Source organism: Natrix helvetica (assembly GCF_964273705.1).
Source record: "Natrix helvetica genome assembly, chromosome: 1".
In the NCBI taxonomy this organism is placed as follows: Eukaryota; Metazoa; Chordata; class Lepidosauria; order Squamata; family Natricidae; genus Natrix; species Natrix helvetica.
In genome coordinates this window covers 14,400,122-14,422,849 of record NC_138548.1, presented here as the reverse complement: position 1 = coordinate 14,422,849, position 22,728 = coordinate 14,400,122, and the positions used below count along the sequence as shown (strand labels likewise).

The following is a 22,728-nucleotide window of genomic DNA, read 5'->3' as shown; positions in this document are numbered from 1 at the left end:
TTTGATTGATTTTGAATTCTCTGCATGAAATGTTAAGGCAGGGGGAGGCGGGGGGCGGGGATATGGGACAGTGAGTCTGATCTCAACGTTCCTCTGAGTTCCCAATTCTGCAGCAGCCCTGAGGTTAGATGTTAAATCCGTGAAAATGAAAAAAAAAGGGTGTAGGGGGGGGGGAAAGATAGAGCATTTATCTTTCGGTTGTTTGAGGGTGGGGGTGGGGGTGGGGGTTGGGGTGGGGGAAGGAGAGATCCATAATCTCCAGAGAGCTGGGGAACTTTGCAAATCTCTTTCTCTGCGGAAGGAAGTGCTTGGTTTTTTTTTAACTCCTTGTTGTCTGAATTATAATGAGGAAGCTCATTCCATGCCCTATTCATCTAGCCCCACATTGGTATCCCAGCCAGAGAAATCTCTTTTCTATCGTCTATTTCCTTTGAGTGGAAAGGAAGGTTCAGCTGTGTTTCCACCCCTTAGAATAAAGCAAGATCCTAGTCCTCATGATTCTGAAGAAAAGGCTGGTTGGAGTCATTCATTTCTCTAGCACTAACGCTCTGTAAGAGGGACATGGTGGCTCAGTGGCTAAGACACTGTGCTTGTTGATCAAAAGGTTGGCAGTTCGGCGGTTCAAATCCCTAGCGCCGCATAACGGAGTGAGCTTCCGTTACTTGTCCCAGCTTCTGCCAACCTAGCAGTTTGAAAGCATGTAAAAATGCAAGTAGAAAAATAGGAACCACCTTTGGTGGGAAAGTTACAGTGTTCCGTGCTCCTTCAGCCTTTAGTCATGCTGGCCACCTGACCACAGAGTTGTCTTCGGATAACCCTGGCTCTTCGGCTTTGAAATGGAGATGAGCACCACCCCCTAGAGTAGGGAACAACTAGCACATATGTGCGAGGGGAACCTTTACCTTTAACACTATATATTCTGACTTATAATGGCTTTCGTGAGTTGGGGAGGACTTCCTCATCACTTGCTGGTGTGTGTGTGTGTGTGTGTGTGTGTGTGTGTGTGTGTGTAAACAGCCCAGGATTGAGCCTGTGCCATGCCACTAAACTAAATCCGGTAAAAGACAAAGAAAGTGAAACTATTTGGGTTTTTAGTCGGTGTTGTCTGCTCGGACAGGGAAGGATGCTCAGCAGAGAAAATTCTTTACTTCCCAATTGAATGAGACACAAAGCTGGAACCTGACCTTGAGAACTTCAGCATGGTTCTACATACATATGCGATAGGCATAATCTGCCAAATTATAGCGTGGCCGCCTCACTCCACGCTTGCAAAAGAAAGGTTACGGCTGTGATTAATGCGTCTCCATCTGCAGACCTCAGGACTGAAAAGTCAAAGGAAATAAAAACACTGCTTCTTGCAAATCAGCGAACATCCCCAAATCAGAGCCGTTTAGGTGGGATGGCAGAAACTGTTATGATATGAGGCTTGCAGGAATCATACAGGGAAGATGGACAGCATAAAAATTTAATATATATTGTGGCGGAATGTAAACAACACAACATAACATAACCTTATGATTCTTGATGAATGTATCTTGTCTTTTTATGTACACTGAGAGCAGATGCACCAAAGACAAATTCCTTGTGTGTCCAATCACACTTGGCCAATAAAGAATTCTATTCTATTCTATTCTATTCTGTTCTGTTCTGTTCTGTTCTATTCCATAACATAACATAACATAACATAACATAACATAACATAACATAACATAACCTACCAAGATCATGTGAAATGTTAATACCGCTTTATAATGCCTTGGTAAGGCCACACTTGGAATACTGCATTCAGTTCTGGTCACCATGATGTAGAAAAGATGTGGAGACTCTAGAAAGAGTTCAGAGAAGAGCAACAAAGATGATTAGGGGACTGGAGACTAAAACATATGAAGAACGGTTGCAGGAACTATGTATGTCTAGCTTAAGAGAAAGAAGGACTAGGGGAGACATGATAGCAATCTTCCAATATCTCAGGGGTTGCCACAAAGAAGAGGGAGTCAAACTATTCTCCAAGGCACCTGAGGGTGGAACAAGAAGCAATGGGTGGAAACTAATCAAGGAGAGAAGCAACTTAGAACCGAGGAGAAATTTCCTGACAGTTAGAACAATTAATCAGTGGAACAGCTTGCCTCCAGAAGTTGTGAATGCCCCAACACTGGAAGTCTTTAAGAAGATGTTGGATAGCCATCTGTCTGAAACGGTATAGGGCTTCCTGCCTAGGCAGAGGGTTGGACTAGAAGACCTCCAAGGTCCTTTCAACTCTGCTATTGTATTGTATTAATATAACCAGAGGTTGGTTATTGCTGGTTCAGCCCGGATCGAGTGAACTGGTAGTAGTGGTGGCAGGAGGCTCTGCCCACCTGCCCGGATGCTTCTGTGCATGCACAGTAGCATTGTGCATGGGCATGAGCGCGCCCGAACCAGTAGAAAAAAAATAGCAACCCACCTTTGAATATAACTTAGTAATATAACATTATATAACAAATATAATATAAAATAAATAGCATAGCATAGCATAACAAAACATAGCAATATAACATAGTAATATAACATAACATAACATAACATAACATAACATAACATAACATAACATAACATAACATAACATAACATAACATGTTATTTATTTAAGTTTAAATAAATAAATAAATAACATATAATGTAATATAAGGTCTTCTCCCAAATTTCTAATGAATGGAGATATGGAATATGGTGGAGTGGGGTGGGAGAGTCCCTCAAGGTTAAATAGCAATAGCACTTAGGCCAGTGTTTCTCAACCTTGGCGATAAGTCCTGTGGACTTCAACTCCCAGAATTCCCCAGCTGGGGGATTCTGGGTGTTGAAGTCCACAGAACTTAAAGTCACCAAGGTTGAGAAACACTGACTTAGGATTATATACCGCTTCACTGTACTTTACAGTGCCCTCTCTGAGCAGTTTACAGTCAGCATATTGCAGCCAAGAAATAAATGAAAGAAAATAGGTTTCTAGTCCTTATGATTTGAACAAAGGACTGTTTTGATAAAAAAAAGTCAATTTGGTAGCCATGACAATGCAGTCAACCCCCCCGCCACCACTTTTTTTTTTGCACATGCTGATATATGTAAAAAAGGTGGTTTTTGATGGCACAGTTGTGGCTTTCATCTGGATCCTTTTGACAACAGCCCATCCATCAACCATGTGGATGTGAAGATGATTGATTGAGTAACTGTGAGAGGGATCTTGGAGTCCTAGTGGACGATCATTTAAATAGGAGCCAGCCGTGTGCAGCAGCTGCCAAAAAAGCCAACACAGTTCTAGGCTGCATAAACAGAAGGATATAATCAAGATCACTTGAAGTGTTAATACCACTTTATAATGCCTTGGTAAGACCACACTTGGAATACTGCATTCAGTTTTGGTCGCCACGATGTAGAAAAGATGTGGAGACTCTAGAAAGAGAGCAGAGAAGAGCAACAAAGGTGATTAGGAGACTGGAGACTAAAACATATGAAGAACGGTTGCAGGAACTGGGTATATCTAATTTAATGAAAAGAAGAACTAGGGGAGACATGATAGCAGTCTTCCAATATCTCAGGGGTTGCCACAAAGAAGAGGGAGTCAAACTATTCTCCAAGGCACCTGAGGGCAGAACAAGAAGCAATGGGTGGAAACTAATCAAGGAGAGAAGCAACTTAGAACTGAGGAGACATTTCCTGACAGTGAGAACAATTAATCCGTGGAACAGCTTGCCTCCAGAAGTTGTGAATGCCCCAACACTGGAAGTCTTTAAGAAAATATTGAATAGCCATTTTTCTGAAATGGTGTAGGGTTTCCTGCCTGGGGTTGGACTAGAAGACCTCAAATGTCCCTTCCAACTCTGCTATTGTATTGTATTGTATACAGTAGCTCCTTGCCTCTAATCTGAAGTCTCACCTTGTACAGTACAATAGCACGCAATGTATGTTTAAAAACATGTTTCTTCTTTTCTCATGCGGGGAAATATAATATTCTGCCATTTTAATATTTCCTAGAATATTTCATTTTTCTAGGAGTGGGATGGGTGCTAACTTCCTACACAACAGAGGTGGATTCCTACCAGTTTGGCTGAGTGGGTAGTAACTTGGCTTTTGGTTACACCAAAACCAGGTCTATCACCGCCGCCATAGGCGTCGCCATCTTCTTTTTCACTTCTATCCCCCCGAAGCATGTCCCTGAGTGAACTGGCAGTAAAACAAGCCGGAACCCACCACTGCTACACAAGCTTTGTCAATTTAGTGGAAAGATTAACAGGCTTCACTGTAAACTCAGCAAACAGACACCAGGCACTTGGAATTCACCGTGGCTCCTAAAGTAATGAAATGCTAACAGGATAAGTGAAAATGTTAATTAAAAGTATCATTGCAGGAAGTAAGCTGTTCCAAATAAAGCTGCCTTTTGCAATTGACTGATGGTCATGCTGTCAATCTCTTGTCTTCAGCGTCCATTGGTACTGCCAGGGCTTCTCCCTGGCTACCAACAAGCAAGATTTCACCAGCTCTACAATTTTCTTCTGGAGAGAATCTTAAAGCTCTTCTCCCAGGCTAGGGCGATGAAACTCCCTTGTTATGTCGCACAATGTGTTTGTTGCTACTGCAATTCGCCATCTTCTTTGTCGTCATACTAGTTGATAACCCGGTGTTGCCTGGGTATTTATTTATAGGGGGGAAATGTCTGGACCAAACGTAATTTCTAGTGTTGGATTGTCCCCCTTACCAGAGGGAGCGCCTTTGTGGAATACTGTGAAGCGTTACCGTGGCAACTCCACTGCGCTGTACAATGCAATAATACAATACAACACAATACAATAGCAGAGTTGGAAGGGACCTTGGAGGTCTTCTAGTCCAACCCCCTCCCTAGGCAGGAAACCTATACCGTTTCAGACAAATGGCTATCCAATATCTTCTTTAAAACTTCCAGAGTTGGAGCATTCACAACTTCTGGAGGCAAGCTGTTCCACTGATTAATTGTTCTGTCAGGAAGTTTCTCCTCAGTTCTAAGTTGCTTCTCTCCTTGATTAGTTTCCACCCATTGCTTCTTGTTCTACCCTCAGGTGCCTTGGAGAATAGTTTGACTCCCTCTTCTTTGTGGCAACCACTGAGATATTGGAACAATGCTATCATGTCTCCCCTAGTCCTTCTTTCTCTTAAGCTAAACATACCCAGTTCCTGCAACCGTTCTTCATGTTTTAGTCTCCAGTCCCCTAATCATCTTTGTTGCTCTTCTCTGCACTCTTTCTAGAGTCTCCACATCTTTTCTACATCATGGTGACCAAAACTGAATGCAGTATTCCAAGTGTGGCCTGACCAAGGCATTATAAAGTGGTATTAACACTTCACGTGATTTTGATTCTTTTTTTTTTTTTTACAAAGTTTTATTGGTTTTTTAAAAATTTACAAGGAAAAAGGTAGTGGAAAGGTACAAATTTTGGCAGTTGCGATGTGTGGTAGGTGCCCCCTCCCTCCATACTCATAATATACATTTAGACAAAATTCATTACTACACAGTAACATATAGTCAGCATATGAATTCAATTAATAATTTCGATCAGTTTATGTCAAACAGATTTTCTTGTTCATTTTTGTGATCTGAGCTTTCTCGGTATTGCCCCTTCTCCCCCCGCCGCCAGAGCTCCGGCCCCTCCCGTGTCCTGTATGTCTGTTGTAAGATCATCTGGTTTTTCTAGGAGTGCTTTATTTTTTTCCATAAAGGCCTGTGCCTCTATGGGTGTATTAATTCTAACTCTTGTCTCCTCCCAGAATATTAGCATACCTTCAGGCATCAGCCATCTGAACCACACCCCCTTCTGGTATAATTTCTTCGCTAATTGCGAATAGCTTTTTCTTTTTTCCCTCACTTTCTTGGGGATCTGTTTCAGAATGGTTATTTCCCTATCCTGGTATGTCAAAGCTTGCCCCCTTTGTGCACTCAGAATTTCATCTCTTGTGCTTTTTCTAAGAAATTTAATGTGACCCTCCCTGGGTACGTTATGTGTTCTAGCATAAGCTGAGTTCACTCTATAAACCAAGTCTATTTCCCACCCCATCTGTTGTTTCTCTTTCTGAATGTATTCAGCCAAAATACTTGTCATAATGTCCCTTATATCTTCATCATCTGTCTCCACCACATTTTGAAATCTAAGGTAAAAGGACATTCTCTCAAATTCCATTTTCATCTGTTGGGTGTCAAGTTCTTTGTTGCCCTTCTGCACCCCTTCCATCCCCTCCCTCATCTCAGCCGTCCCACCCTCCAAAAGATCCAGTCTCTGTGAGTTTTTATTAATTTGGGCCTGGTTCTCTTTAATTTCTTCTTTCATCTCTTTTAGTTGTCTTTTTATTTCCTCTTGTCCCTGTAGAAGTTGTTGAAACATTTGTTGAAACTCAGTCTCTGTAGTTTTAGGTTGCATCAGAGCTGTTATCGTTGATTGTGCACTAGGACTGGAAGTTGCAGATGTCGGGGCAGAGGCAGCAAAGCCAGGCTTTCCAGGAGGTGGTTTTTTAGGAGGCATTGTTTGTGGAATAAAGAGTTCAGTCAATACAGAGAGTGATCAGTCAGAGAGGCAGAACAGCCAGGAGAGTCCAGGAGACAGAAGGTCCAGGCAGAAGATAATTTTTCTAGTCACCCTGGCAATAGAGTAAATTTTTCATTCCAGGGAGTCCAAAAGGTAGCAATCAACAAGAGATTTGTCTGAGTAGCATGGAGACAAAGACCGGAAGCCTGAAGCTTTAAAGGTGGAGTCAAATTTCACAGTTCATAAAGACAACGGAAGTGTGCCATCTTGCCCTGCCAGCTTCAGGTTTAGAGGCATAACAAAGTTTTTTTTTTTAAGTTTCCAAAGTTTCCAGATCATCATTGCATTATGGAGTTAAGTCCAAGAATTCACTTTTAATAAGGGCGTGACATCATTAGTTGGCTCTCCCCCTCCTCCTTCCCCTGGGGCTGAGAGCAAAATTGTTTCAAGCCGCCTGTCCGAGGGGGGGGGAATCCCCCTCCCTCCAGCCGCGCCTCTCCAAGTCAAGCCGAAAGAAGAGGTTTAAACTGCTGGCAATTTCTCCAACTTAGTAAAGGGAATGGAAGGGAGTTTTCGCCTCACCGCACCGCAGCCGCATCCTTCTGCTTGTTTATTCTTCCGTCAGCCTCGCAGTGAAGATGCCGGAGCGTCTCCCCATCATGCTCCCCAGTGCCTAGAGTGAGGTGGCCCCCCCAGTCGCCGCCGATCCCGTTAATGCAGCCTAGAACTGTGTTGGCTTTTTTGGCAGCTGCTGCACACGGCTGGCTCATATTTAAATGGTTGTCCACTAGGACTCCAAGGTCCCTCTCGCAGTTACTACTGTTGAACAAGGTACCACCTATGCTGTACCCGTGCATTTTGTTTTTGTTGCCTGTATGTAGAACCTTACTCTTTTCACCATTGAATTTCATTTTATTAGATAGTCCCCAATGTTCAAGTTTGTCAATAGAAGCCATTTTATGGTATTTGTACAATAGAAGCTATTTAACGGCAGTACAGTAGAAGCCATTTTAAGGCACAACACAGAACACACACTATGACGGGTGTTAGGGGTATCTTACCCCACAGTATTTGTTTCCAGACGGTAAGTCAACTGTGTACCAACTTTGGTGCCAGAATTGATTCAAGCAAGGAATGGGCAACTATGGCCCTTTTATGAGCTATGGACTTCAATCCCAGAATTCCTGGCTCAGGCATTCTGGGAATTGAAATTGACAGGTTGTAAAGGAGTTCATAGTTGCCAATCCTTGAGCTAAGCCGGATGAATGAGTAAATAAATACTGAACTCTCCCAGATTGAGAGAACTACCACTAGGAATAAAGTAGATAGACTCCAGCAGTGGTGAAATTCAATTTTTTTTACTACCGGTTCTGTGGGCGTGGCAGGGGAATGATATTGCAAAATTCCCATTCGATGGAATGGTACCCGGTGCTCCCGGCAGGCACCAGTACACCTGTACTGGGGCGTATATCCTGCAACCCACCACTGGACTAGAAGATCCCGAAGGTCCCTTCCAAATCCGTTATTCTGTTATTCATATTTTGTATTCTGATGAGCTAATAAAATTTTTGAAAATGGATTCTGATATTTTGGAGGACAACATTCCATTCAATTCTTTAGCAACCTCGCAACAACTTTTATTCTAAGGAATGGACTTCTTTATTTTAAAACACAACTGAAATAGGGAAGGGATTTTGCCAGTTAATCAGTGGAGCAGCTGGCCTCCAGAAATTGTGAGTGCTCCATCAATCGGAGCTTTTAAGACATGATTGGACAGCCAATTGTCTGAAATGGTATAGGGGCAGTGATTGTGGACCTTCTCGGCACCAAGTGTTGAAAAGGGAGCGTGCGCACTCATCTGGGCCACAACCCAGGGGAAGAGCTGTCTAGAGGGCATGCGCAGGCTGGAATATGAACTTCTGGTTTCCAGAACAGAAGTCTTCCGCTTACTGCCACGCATGCGCACGTGAAAATCAGCTGGCCAGCACACAAGTCTTCCGGTTACTACCATGCATGCGCACTTAATGATCAGCTGGCCAGCACGCATGCTCACACTGGAAAAAGGAAGACCAGCTCTTCCGGTTTTCGGCACTGCCGCACCCACAAGGGCCAGCTGATCATCGTGTGTGCATGCGTGCCAAAAACCCGGAAGAGGAACGGGCGACGCGACATGTGCCAGGTGACATGGCTCTGCGTGACACTTTGGGCATGCGTGCCATAGGTTCACCTTCGCGGATATAGGGTCTCCTACTTGAGCAGGGGGTTGGAGTTGACCAAAACAGCACTGTTGATGACTCAAATGTCATGTGGATAATCCTGTGGATTTCAGCCCTCTATAATGGTATAAGGCACCAACCTCTATTCTGATTCCTGAACCAATTCTTGGTGGTGCACATCAATGCCATTGTCTCAGCAAAAGTAGGAAGTGGCTGCTTGTTGATTTCTATGACATTTTTCTTTAAGTGGCCCTGTTTAGCTATAGCAGTGATGGGGAACCTTTTTGTAAAGGCATGTCAAAATTACAATACAATACAATAGCAGAGTTGGAAGGAACCTTGGAGGTCATCTAGTCCACCCCCTGCCTAGGCAGGAAACCCTATACCGTTCCAGACAAATGGCTATCCAACATCTTCTTAAAGACTTCCAGTGTTGGGGCATTCACAACTTCTGGAGGCAAGCTGTTCCACTGATTAATTGTTCTAACTGTCAGGAAATTTCTCCTCAGTTCTAAGTTGCTTCTCTCCTTGATTAGTTTCCACCCATTACTTCTTGTTCTATCCTCAGGTGCCTTGGAGAATAGTTTGACTCCCTCTTCTTAGTGGCAACCCCTGAGATATTGGAAGACTGCTATCATGTCTCACCTAGTCCTTCTTTTCATTAAACTAGACATACCCAGTTCCTGCAACTGTTCTTCATATGTTTTAGTCTCCAGTCCCCTAATCCTCTTTGTTGCTCTTCTCTGCACTCTTTCTAGAGTCTCCACATCTTTTCTACATCGTGGCGACCAAAACTGGAGGCCATATTGCAAGTGTGGCCTTACCAAGGCATTATAAAGTGATATTAACACTTCACGTGATCTTGACTCTATCCCTCTGTTGATGCAGCCTAGAACTGTGTTGGCTTTTTTGGCAGCTGCTGCACACAGCTGGCTCATATTTAAATGGTTGTCCACTAGGACTCCAAGATCCCCCTCACAGTTACTCAATCAATCATCTTCACATCCACATGGTTGATGGATGGGCTGTTGTCAAAAGGATCCAGATGAAAGCCACAACTGTGCCATCAAAAACCACCTTTTTTTACATGTATCATCATGTGCAAAAAAAAAAAAAAGGGGGGGGGGCTTGACTGCATTGTCATGGCTACCAAATTGACCTTTTTTCATCAAAGCAGTCCTTTGTTCAAACCATAAGGACTGGAAACGGCTGGCTCATATTTAAATGGCTGTCTACTAAGACTCCAAGATCCCTTTCACAGTTACTACTGTTGAGCAAGGTACCACCTATTGTGTGTGCGCGTGCTATTGCACGATTGTGCCCACACCCACAATTCAATGCACGCCACCCCCTGCACATGCATATGCACATAAATCACACACACACAGGGGGGGAGTTTTCACCCTTCCCCAACTCTGGAGGCTTTCCTGAAGCCCGGGGAGGGCAAGAATGGCCTCCCTCAGCCCCCTGGAGGCCCTCCGGAAGCCGGAAACAGATTGTTTCTGAACTTCCCCTTGGCCCATTGGGTCTGTTTTTCACCTTCCCCAGGCTCCAGAAGCTTTCCTGAAGCCTGGGGAGGGTGAATATGGCCTCCCCTGGCCCTCCAGAAGGCCGAAAATCAGCTGGTGAGTGGGCATATGCCAGAGCTGACAGCTTGTGTGCCAGGAAATATGGCTCCATGTGCCACCTGTGGGACACATACCATAGATTCACCATCACAGGCTTATAGCTTTCATCTTTCATTCAAGTAGTAACCAAAATGAACCCGGTGTAGACTTTTAAAAAATAAAATAAGCCCAGGGCTTTTAGATCTTTCAATTTTAACTGGTCATAATACAGAATTTAAACCTGTGGTACATGGACATACACGCCTATGATACGGCTTCTCTTTCTGTCTGCCTGTGGTGTTCTATTTACTCCCTTCTTGTCTCCCTGCTAGATGTTCCTGGGACGATGTTTGCTCTCTTGTCTTTTCCATCTCCTGATGCTTTCCCACCAGCCTGCATTGGCCCAGAAAGACCGGAAGAAAGTGGTACATGTGTCTGGTACGTGAGAAATCATCTCTTCGACCCTTATCTGGGTGGGAATCTGATCAGCTTCACTATTCATTGCTCTTCATATCTGTCCAATCCCAGATCAGTGGTGGGCTGCGGGCTGTACGCCCCGGTACGCCCTGGTACGCCTGTACTGGTGCCTGCCGGAAGTGTAAGTGTTCCAAATATCATCCACAATTAAATCAGAGTCCAAGGCAGAGCTTTCCTCAAAGTTCAAATTTAATAAGAGAGACATGTTGGCACATCTGTAGAAAACCCGAATCTGAAAGCTTCCTGGGGTTCCCACCCAGTTGAAAGTTCAAGATCTTGCACCCACACCCACAAGTTTATCACATGGTCCAATCTTCCTCTGCCATGCTGGCAGTTCCACCCATCTAGTTCCGGTCAGGTGCAGAGGTGCAGAGACAAAGAATGACCTTGGGCTTCTAGAAAGGAATGTTTTATTTTGACAACAACACATTCTGCTCCTTACTATTCCCCCTCCCAATTCCCCACTAATGAAATAGCATAGTAAAGAAAGAGAGAGAGTGTGTCAGGCCAAAGATCCTAAAAGGAATATGACTGTAGGCCTGACAAGCAGCCTCTCCTCAGAAGAAAAACGTTTCCTGAAAAGAGAATAACATAAAAGTTAACATAACAAAATTAACCCCTTTGGCTTATCGGGAAACTTCTCATGGAATTGTTTTACTAACTTATCCGCTTTTAGGTTTACATGAAGCAGCAGCCACTGTACCAGAACGGTGCTTTGGAGGGCCCGCCTGCCCGTCCTCGTTCCTTACCCATATTTGAAGGAAACGGGCCATCTGCGCACACCCGTGCAGCATACGGCGCCTGCGCAATGCTCCACTGAGCAGCTGGAGCATTGCAGGCGGTGGGTGCACATGCGTATGCAGCACCCGTGCCCATGGTGCATGCCTGGCTCCTGTTGCAGCGTACCGGTTGCAATGGGAGCTGCAACCCACCACTGTCCCCGATACAGGTAGTCCAGTTGGGTTCCGGCTTCTGCTACAGCCGGTTCGGTCAGGGACGCTCTTTGCGTGCACTTGAAGCATGCTATGCGTGCATGCGCAGTACTAAAATTGCTTCTGTGCATGCGCAGAAGCAAAAAACAAGAGAACCAGTTTGGAGGTGTGGCAGGCCGAGTTACTACCTACTCGGCCGAACCGGGCCGAACCGGTAGGAACCCACCTCTGAGGTAGTCCTCAAATCACAACCCTTCATTTAATGATTGTTTGAAGAGTGGTGTGGTGGCCTAGAGGTGGAGCTCTCGCCTCACAATCAGGAGGCTGTGAGTTCAAGCCTAGCTAGAGGCAGACATTTCTCTCTCTGGACACAATAAGAATATATCTGCTGAAAAAAACTCCGCATTGGCAAACAGGAAGGGCATCCGGCCACTCAGCTCCATTCAGTTGCCTAGACTCCACTCCAATGCAAGGGATTATGGAGTCATTAGAAGAAGATGATAATGATTGTTTGAAGTTACAAAAAGTGACTTACATTGTTGTTCACCCTTTCGGTAGTTGCACCACTTTCACAGACACGTATCTAAATTTGAACGCTTGGCAACCAGCATGTGTTTATGACCGTTGCAGCATCCCGGGATTAAGTGATCCCACTTGCCGGCTTTCTGATCAGCAAACTCAATGGGGGAAATCAGATTCCCTTAACCACTGTGGGAAGAGAGGTCGTAAAATGAAGCCCAGCTCACTTAAGAACTTTCTCATTGAGCAACAGAAATGGTGGTCAAAAGTGAAAGGTTGCTTCTACATCATCCTGCACCACTTGACTTCCCAAACTCAGACTTTCTGAGAGCCACGCTGGCGCAGTGATTAGAGTGCAGTATTGCAGGCTACTTCTGTTGCCTGTCGGCTGCCTGCAATTCGGCAGTTCAAATCTTTACCAGGTGGGTAAAATGAGGACCCAGATTGTTGAGGGCAATAGGCTGACTCTGTAAACTGCTGTTATGGCTGCCAGCAGCCAGTGGAGCTGGCAGCAGACTCAGACAGTGAGGAGGTTGGGGAGGAAGATGGGACAGTCTTGGAGTCTGGGGAAGGCTCTGATGAGGGCTCTGTGTCGGAGGCAGAGAGGGGGCCACAGCCATATGCCAGTTATCAGCTGCCTTCAGAATCAGACATCAATGAGGCAGATGAACAGCTGGGGCCTGTTCCCAGTGTGCGCATGTGCAGAGTTGCCAGACCGAAGGGAGTAGCTAAAGAACAGGGATTGACTTGGGAGTATCCACAAGTGGACAATGAATGGCCCCTTCCAGAGGAAATAAAAGAGGAGCAAAAGGGGAGTGGAGTTTGCAGGAGACAATTGGTTCGCTTAATTGGTTAGTGATTCTCTGAGGCTCCTTGCCAAGTTCTGCAGATATCGGCCTGGCAGCTCTCCAAGCCAGATAAAGTCTGTGACTGTAAATTCTCCCTTGAAAGACTTTGCTGGATGTGAATGAGCAGAATTCACAGTCAATTAATACAAGGGTTTTTTGTGGGAACAAGGAGTCTGCTTCATGCTCTTGGGAAGCCTCGGTCATAACACCCGCTTAGAGAGGGCTGTAAAGCACTGTGAAGCGGTGTAGAAGTCTAAATGCTATTACCATTCCCCGTTCAAGATTTGAAATGCTGTTGAAGGTCTCTGTTCTTCTTTGCAGAGGACGACAGCGGTGCCGTTGTGGTTCAGACAGCACCTGGAAAAGTGGTCACCCACCGCGGGGGCACCATCATCTTGCCTTGCCACTTCCACTACGATGTGTCGGCCCACGACCTCGATGAGATCCGCTTGAAGTGGACCAAGATGGTGGAGCCCATGTCCTCTGAGGACGTCTTTGTAGCCATGGGGAAGGAGCGCCGAGCCTTTGGGAACTTCCGGGGTCGAACCACCCTGCAGGAGGACGGAGCCAGTGACGCCTCCCTCATCATCCGGAATGTCACTCTTCAGGATTACGGGCGCTACGAGTGTGAGGTGACCAACGAGCTAGAAGACGATGCTGGAATGGTGAAATTGGACCTGGAAGGTTGGTGCAGGTGGATTGGTTGATGGGCATCGGGGAAGTCATCATCTCCCAGAGAAAGGACCTGGGGAATCAAGAGTAGATTTGCAGGTAGTCCTCAACTTATGACCACAACTCAGCCCAACATTTCTGTTGCTAAGGAAGACAATTGTTAAATGAGTTTTACCACATTTCACAACAGTAGTTAGCAATCTTGCATTCTCCCATCCAGCAGCCTTGCCTAGGCCAGGGGTCTCCAACCTCAGCCAGCAAAGGAATTCTGGGAGTTGAAGTCCACAAGTCTTAAAAGTTGCCAAGGTTGGAGACCCCTGTCCTAGAACATATGGAGGGCTCTTATTAATACAGATAATCCTGGACTTATGACCACAATCGGGACTATTGCTAAGTGAAGCAGTCTTTAAATAAGTTGAGCCTGATCTTCCTACCATTTTTGCCGTAGTCATTAAGCAAATCACAGTTGTTAAATGAATCATGTGGTTGTTAAGCAAAATCAGGGCTTCCCCCATCGACTTTTTTGGAAGCTGGCTGGGAAGGTCTCATATCACTGATCAATGCAATCATTGTAAATACATGCAATGCACTTAGACTTATATACCGCTTCATAGTGCTTTTACAGCCCTCTTTAAGCGGTTTACAGAGTCAGCCTATTTGCCCCCAACAATCTGGGTCCTCATTTGACCCACCTCGGAAGGATGGAAGGCTGAGTCAACCTTGAGCCTGGTGAGATTCGAACTGGCAAATTGCAGTCAGTCGGCAGTCAGCAGAACTAGCCTGCAGAGCTGCATTCTAAGTGAATGAATGCAGGTTGAGTGAATCCCTGCAGTTCTTAAATTAGTAACATGGTTGTTAAATGAATCTGGCTTCCCCATTGACTTTGCATGTCAGAAGGTCACCAAAGGAGATTGCATGACACCGGGACACGGCAACCGTCATAAATATAGAGCTGTGGTGGCGCAGTGCAGTGGTGGGTTGCCAATTTTATTACTACTGGTTTGGGCACGCTCACGCACAAATGCGCAGTAGCGTCCGGCCGGAGCCTCTCGCTACCGCTACTACCGGTTTACCCGATTTGGGATGAACCGGGAGCAACCCACCTCTGGCGCAGTGGTTAGAATGCAGCATTGCAGGCAAACTCTATCCACGGTGCCAGGAGTTTGATCCTGACTGACTCAAGGTTGACTCAGCCTTCCAGCCTTCTCAGGTCAGTAAAATGAGGACCCAGATTTGGGGGGGGGGCAATATGCTGATACTTGTAAACCGCTCAGAGAGTGCTGTGAAGCACTATGAAGCGGTATATAAGTCTAAGTGCTATTACTATGGCTATTGCTATGAACATGAACCAGTTGCCAAGAATTTTGATCATGTTACCATAAGTCACTTTTTCAGTGCTGTTGTAACTTTAAACAGTCACTAAACAAACTGTTATAAGTCGACTACCTGTATTGGCATTCAGACTAATTTAAGTGAAAGCAGATGAGTTTCACTGATGTCTAAAATGGACGAATTCTTTATGAGTTTTCTTCTGAGAAGAAAATGGTATTATTTTTAATTTTTCAGTACAAAAGTGAATGTGTGGCAGATTATGCCTTTTTATTTCTTACTAGCTATTAATCTGGCATTGCCCGGGTATTTATTTATCCCAGTCCTGTATTAGACATTCACAATGTCCGGACAAAACGTAATTTGTAAAGTTGGATTTTCTCCCTTACCAGAAGGAGCCCCCTTGTGGAGTACTGTGAAGCCTTTACCATGGCAACTCCATTGTCTTGTACAGTAGAAGCCATTATAAGGCAGTACAGTAGAAGCCATTTTAGAGCACAACAGCTGTATCTTAACAGAACACAAACCCCAAGGGATGTTAGGGTGTGTTATCCCCACAATAATTTTTTTTTCCAGAGAGAAAGTCATCTGTGTACCAAGTTTGGTTGAAATTGCTGGAGGTGTTCCAGAATTATTGTGTCACAACCCCTGGTATGTCCAAATATGGGAGGGGGCATACTGCTTCCCCTTTCTGTCTTTCAGCTCACCCTAATAGCCATCCAGGCAGAAAGCCATTTTTTAATGTTGCCTTTGTTACATTTGTGTTGCATTTGTGCTGATAAATAAATAAAGGTAGACTAGTATAGATCTATTTCAAGCTATTTATGGCTAGCTGATGAGAGCTAAATAGCTTGAAATAGATCTATACTAGTCTCTCTTTATTTATTTATCAGCACAAATGCAACACACACACACACACACACACACATATGAAAATGAATGGGGAACTTCTGGATATCGACATTCCTTTATTTGTGAGTGAATTTTATTTACTCTGCCTTATTGAAATCTTTTGAATGAACTATTCCAACATTTCCTAAACAGAAGCTGTCCAGCTGTGTTGTGATTACAGGTTACAGGTCCTCAGCTTACAACCATTCATTTAGTGACCATTCAAAGTTACAATGACACTGAAAAAAGTCAATTTATGACTGTTTTGCAGACTTACGACTGTGGCAGCATCCTCATGGTCACGTGATCAAAATTTGAATGTTTGGCAACTGGCATGTTTTTATGATGGTTTCAGTGTCCTGGGGTCATGTGATCCCCTTTTGCGACCTTCTGATAAGCAAAGTCAATGGGGAAGCCAGATTCACTTAACAACCATGTTACCAACTTAACAATTGCAATGATTGACTTAACAACCGTGGCAGGAAAAGTCATAAAATGGGGCAAAACTCACCTTAACAACTGTCTCGCTTAGCAATGGAAATTTTGGGCTTGATTGTGGTTGTAAGTCGAGGACTACCTATACAACCTTTGGAGTGCCCACATCTCGGCCGCAAATATCTGGATCAGTGGTGGGATTCAGCCATTTCGTATCTATTTGGGAGAACCGGTTGTTAACTTTCTAAGCAGTTCGGAAAAACGGTTGTTGGAAGAAATCTCCTTTTGTTTTTTTCCCACTTTACAGGGCTAATCCTGCAAGGAAGGCAGGAAGGAAACATTCTGGTGTTGTTTCTAGCCTAATCTTTACTGCCCTGCTTACAGAAACCGCCTCTCCGGTTAACCCTTATTACATTGTAACAGCTAAGGCGAAGCGCCCATCGAAGTGAGTGACGCTGAGTTGCCCACACCCACACGGTCACATGACCACCAGGCCACACCTACCCAGATGGTCATTAGGGCAGAGAACCAGTTGTTAAATTATTTGAATCCCACCACTGCGGCAAGTGGATGTAGAAAATCTTTTGGCCACCAGATCCAATAGACGCCTGGATTTTGCAGCCCAGATATCATGGAACTAACCATTTCCTTTTGGCTATTGTGTCTGGGAATCCAAAGTTTTGAGCACCAAGTCAATTGAAGATGTTGGGTTAATATAACAGTGTGCAGTGCTCTTTTGTCTATTTTTCTCTGGAAACCGAGGGTCCTCAGCGCGCCAGGGACCGGATAATTGAAAACATAACTTTAAGTCAATCAGAGATGTGAGGTGAGAATTAGATCAATATGGCACAGACACATGAAAATATGAATGTGTAACGGGGTGGAAGGGTGGAGGAAGAAAGGGATAAAACTCAGAGTTACACAATGAAACCAATTCGTAAGAAAATCAAGATATTAAAAAGAATCGGGATATTCTTCCCCAAGAGTAAGATTATAATGGAGGCAGTTGCAATTGTTCTTTCCCAAAGACCAGATATTACAGGTAGTTCTTGACTTACACCAGTAATGGAGCCTGGAATTGCCATTGTACATCATGACATTTGTGTCACGATGCACAATGGCAATTCTAGGCAATTCACCCATGTGACTGAACCTGATTTTATTTTTGACAGTTGTTAAGTGACTACCACGGTGATGAAGCGAATCCATTTATTCCTGTGTGTATTTTTTGACCCTAAAGTAATGTGGTCATATGACCATGGGGATGTGTGAAGCCATCAGAACTCTGGAACCAGGTCATATGTAGCTCTGGGGGAATGTGTTGTAATGTCAAACAGTCAGTAAATGACCAATTGTTAAGTGAGGACAGGGGTGAAATGCAGCAGGTTCTGACAGGTTCTAGAGAACCGGTAGCGGAAATTTTGAGTAGTTCGGAGAACCGGCAAATACCACCTCTGGCTGGCCCCGCCCCCGTCTATTCTCTGCCTCCCGAGTCCCAGCTGATCTGGAGGAAATGGGGATTTTGCAGTATCCTTTCCCTGCCACACCCATCAAGCCACGCCCACAGAACCGGTAGTAAAATAATTTCAATTTCACCATTGAGTGAGGACGATTGGTAGACATTGCAAGGGTACAAAACGAGTTTCCAGCATGAATCCGGGTATGTGGAAGACAAATCCATTAGAAGATATCGGCATACAACAGGGTGTCAAACTGGATTTCTTCATTATTGTAGTTCTCCTCCGCAGGCCGGCAGTTGGGAGGAGGCTGCGAGGAGCTGGGGAGAGACAGGACGGGCACCTTCTGTAGCACTCTGCCAGCCAAAACACCTAATTTTTGGCCTCCAAGACCTCCTGCAGTACTCTGCCAGCCAAAAACCAGCCACACAGAGGCCTCGTGAGGCCTCCACGTAGCCCATTTTTGGCCAGCAGAGGGCTGCTGGAGGTCGTAGAGGCCGAAAATGGGCCACAAGGGCACCATATGTGGCCCTCCCATTGCCAAGGGTGGAATCCTAATGGTTTAACAACCAGTTTGCTGAGCGTGCGCTTTGTGCTGTGCATGCACAGTTTATGGAAAACTGTATGTGCGCAGTTTACAGAAAATTCACCTTCCATGTTACTGCTGGTGAGGAAAACAATCCACTCTGCGAGCTGATCAGCTGGATTTCGGAAAAGTAAATATACGTGAGTATAGCACAGGGGCAGGCAGGCGGGCGGGCCCACTTCAAAGTCAGAGCGAACCGGTTCGCTCCTAGCTGACAGTTGGAGCTACCAGTTCACCTGAACCAGTCCAAACCGGTAGAATCCCACCCCTGCTGGTGGTCCCTTTTGGCTGGCAGAGGCACCGTGGCAGTGGTGGGTTCCGGATCCTGTTGCAACTGGTACAGTGCAACAGGGCTGGGCACTCACCACATGAATGCGCGCAGCGTGCGCATGCATACTTACCACCTGAGATGCTCCGTGATGCTCCGCGACTCTCCAGCTGCTCGGCGGAAGCCCCAAAAACTTCAAATACCGGTAAGGAGCGTGGACGGGTGGGCTCTTTGAAGCAGCGTACCGGAACGATACCTGGTGCTCCAGGCAGACACCGGTACGCCCGTACCGGGGTGTACCGGTCGTAACCCACCACTGCACCGTGGGCCAGTCCTTTCATATTTCCAAGCAGGCCCCTTGGGTCAGATTTAAGCACCCCACGGGCCAGATCCACCCCACAGGCCTTGAGTTTGACCCCCCCCCCCTGATATACAGCCTTCATGTAAATAATAGCTGATCTTTAACAATAAGCAAAAAAATAAACAATAAACAAAAAATAGCTGATCTTTAACAATAAGGAGAAAGGAACTGGCTCACTGATATATACGTAGTTAAGAGTTGTGGGTCACCTTTCACCACAAAGATCAGTTTGGGAAGACAGCAATAAGAATATTTAAACCCAACAACTGTCGAGCCTTAAAATATAAAAAAAAAGCAACAACCGGCGATGTCTGACTTAAATCAGTGTAAGGAAAAATTTACAACAGATATCAATGCCTAATTTAGAAAAGGGCCAGCTCATTATTTCCCGTAATAATAGATTGCACATCGTAATTTAGATGACCTTTAAAACTCATCTAAAACCAAATGAAGGCGATATCCCTATCAAAGGAGAAGCGCAGAGAAAGAAGAATCTACTGCCAAGTGCTACCTTTGCTCCTGAGAATTATATACGTATAGGAGTGTCTGCATGCGTGCGACACCCCCTGTGCCCCGTTTTGGGCCTAACAGGCCTCCCGGAAGACTCCTGGGACCAAAAATGACGTGGTGGGGGGTGCACTGTGCACCGGCCCGCACTCTCCCTTCCCCCCACGCATGTACCCCATGAAACCCCACCATCCCCCGCGCACGTGTCTTTCGCATGTTCAGCAGAGGTGCAAAAATCAGCTGGCCGGTGGGAGCTGCGCGCGCATGTGCAGTGAAACTGAGCTGGGGCGACAGCTCGCGTGCCTGCAGAGAGGGCACCATGTGCCACCTGTGGCATAGATTCTCCACCATGTACCTATACTATAGCAATGTATCCTTTCTCTTTATAACATGAGCCTTAAACATTTATGTCCATACTTGTGCCCCAAGACAGCTTGGTCTGGAGTAATGAATATGTTGGATTCCAAATCACCTTTAGAACATTGTAAAAGTGAACGTTGATTTAGGGCTTGAAAGGTTAACAGTAACATTAAAATCTCCCTTGAGTTGAGCTGATCTCCTAGTGACATCATAGGTCCACACATCACCCAGAAGCAGGGTGCATAAAAACCGATGATTTTTTTTTTTTAAAAAAACACAGATTTTTAAACATTTAAATGACTTTTTTTGTTTTATATCAAATTTATTTTAATAAAATGTTTTGGGAGTAAAAAATCTATCAAAGGATAGTTTTCTATTTAAGATACATTAATAATTTAGTTTATGCAGCATGAAATGGAGCTTAGTTATGTAGCATGAGGCTGTATATCCTGCAATATTGACATTTTTTGGGTAAACTCCTTCAATGAATCCAAGCTCTGCAAGCTGGGATAACATGCACTGCGCATTGATGTATTCACACAATTTCCCAGTAACCATGAGATAAATCATAAAACAAAGTTCAGGTATATTCCTTTATCCCATCGTTTTGCAATTCTACGTACACTACAAACTGTATGATTGTGTGAAGAGAAATGCATCTGTGCCACCAGGCTCTAAATGTGAGGAGGAAGGGGCAAGCAGTAAAAATGAAAGTGAAAACTTCTAAGCAGTTTAGAAATATAATATTAAAGAGCACCTGCCATTGCAGATCCATCACGGCAGCCCCTGTTAGCTGGCATCCACTTACCTGCTGCCCACCACATTCCTCACTATTTTGGCCATGTTATGTGGGGGAATTCACTAGAGAAAGCAATCATGTTTGGAAGGGTTAGCGGTAAAAAGAAACCAAGCCGCCAAATTACATGGTGGCTGGACAGAATGGGATAACTCACTGCAGACTGGTGGGTGTGACTTGGTGGGTGTGGCCATCAGAGTGCTGCCAGATGGGCATGGATGGGTCGACGCAAAGGTGCAGCTCAGAGGTGGTATTCAGCAGGTTCTTACCAGTTCTGGAGAACTGGTAATGGAAATTTTGAGTAGTTCAGAGAACCAGTAAATACCACCTCTGGCTGGCCCCGCCCCATCTATTCTCTGCCTCCTGAGTCCCAGCTGATCGGGAGGGAATGGGGATTTTGCAGTGTTCTTCCCCTGGAATGGGGAGGGAATGGAGATTTTATAGTATCCTTCCCCTGCCACACCCACCAAGCCATGCCACACCCATAGAACCGGTAGTAAACAAAAATTGAATCTCACCACTGGTGCAACTGGCTTGGCACGGATGACTCAAGGTGGCTGACTTGGGATGGCTGGGTGGGCATGGCCAGGTGGATGCGTCCATGTGGGTGTGGCCGGGTAGGGGATGCCAAGTGGGCGTGGCCAGATGGTGCAGAACAAGTCGCCCAGGCGACTGGACAAGGAGCCAACTTGGCACCCTACCAGAACAAAAATCACCCAAAGACATGCTGGCAAACAGGAACTCTAACTGGACACCATCAATGCCGACACCAGTCAGAGCACAGAACAAATCAAAGTATGCAAGATCGGAAGACGTGGAGAGACCTGACCCCCATAGAATCACCAAGAGTCTGATGTGACTGAATGGATAACATCATCGTCATCACAGACATTAGTTTATGGCAGCGAAACCTTTGGAGTCTGGCAGCAGCTTTGCTGACTAATTTTATTAGAGGCTTTCGTGACCTATGGAACGCTGCAGAGAGAATCTTAGGTGCTTAGAGAATCCCTTCACCCTCCAACACTTTCTCTGACTTTTGCTGCTGCATTAAATCAATATCTCATTTCGCTGAAAATATAGCTTCAGCTGAAGTCTGATGAGATTGAGTTAGGGTGGGATGACGGAGAAGAGAAGCGGCTTGATGCAATCAAAAATAATTATGTTGGAAGTACTAACTTTGCTGTGGGGGGGGGATGGTTCGGCTAAGGGAGAATTCCTCAATCTTTCCAGCTTTAGGGACTGGTCAGGAGGGGGTAGAGGCCATGGTGGGATTCAAAAATGTGTACTGCCGGTTCTGTGGGCGTGGTATGGCTTGGTGGGAGTGGCTTGGTGGGCGTGGCAGGGGAAGGATACTGTAAAATCCCCATTCCCTCTCCACCCCACTAACTTGCTTTCCAGCTCCATTCTCCTGTGCAGGGCAACAGAAGAAGACTGATCAGCTGGGACTCGGGAGGCAGAGCATAGATGGGGGCGAGGCCAGCCAGAGATGATATTTGCCAGTTCTCCGAACTACTCAAAATTTCCACTATCGGTTTATAAGAACCGGTCAGAACTGACTGAATACCACCTCTGGGTAGAGGGGATGATTCTGTGCGAGTGGCGGGCATGTCCGTATGCCCTCATTTTACCCTGCTGCTCATTGGATGTGGGGATGTGTGCATGTCCTCACCTACCACTTCCATGGCCCAGTTTTTAATGGTTCAAGACCCAGTAGTGGGCTACAACTGGGGGGGGGGGTTTGGAGACCCCTGAGTTAAGGAAAGCACATCTACCAAGGAAGGTGCCTATTTAGTATTGTAATCTCAAATTAATTCCCTTCCCCACACAGTTCTCGCCTTCTGCCAGGGATGCAGGTGTTTCTGAGATCTGGCTCCGCAGAGCCTAGTTGGATTGTTCAATTCGTTCAGACAAGACCCCCATCAGAGGGTTTCCATTGCTTCTCG

The 22,728-nt window shown here is 45.4% G+C and overlaps 1 protein-coding gene across 1 annotated transcript in view; it reads left to right on the top strand.

Annotated features, from left to right (window-relative positions):
• Positions 1–10,697: 10,697 nt before the first annotated feature.
• Positions 10,698–22,728, top strand: part of HAPLN4 (hyaluronan and proteoglycan link protein 4) — a gene marked incomplete at its 3' end in the record, with an annotated part of 31,089 nt that continues 19,058 nt past the window's right edge. Inside the window, exons 1-2 of the mRNA XM_081938875.1 lie at positions 10,698–10,785; positions 13,445–13,807. Of these exons, the coding sequence (XP_081795001.1) occupies positions 10,725–10,785; positions 13,445–13,807 (424 nt within the window). The 5' untranslated portion in view covers positions 10,698–10,724. The remainder of the gene's footprint in view (positions 10,786–13,444; positions 13,808–22,728) is intronic.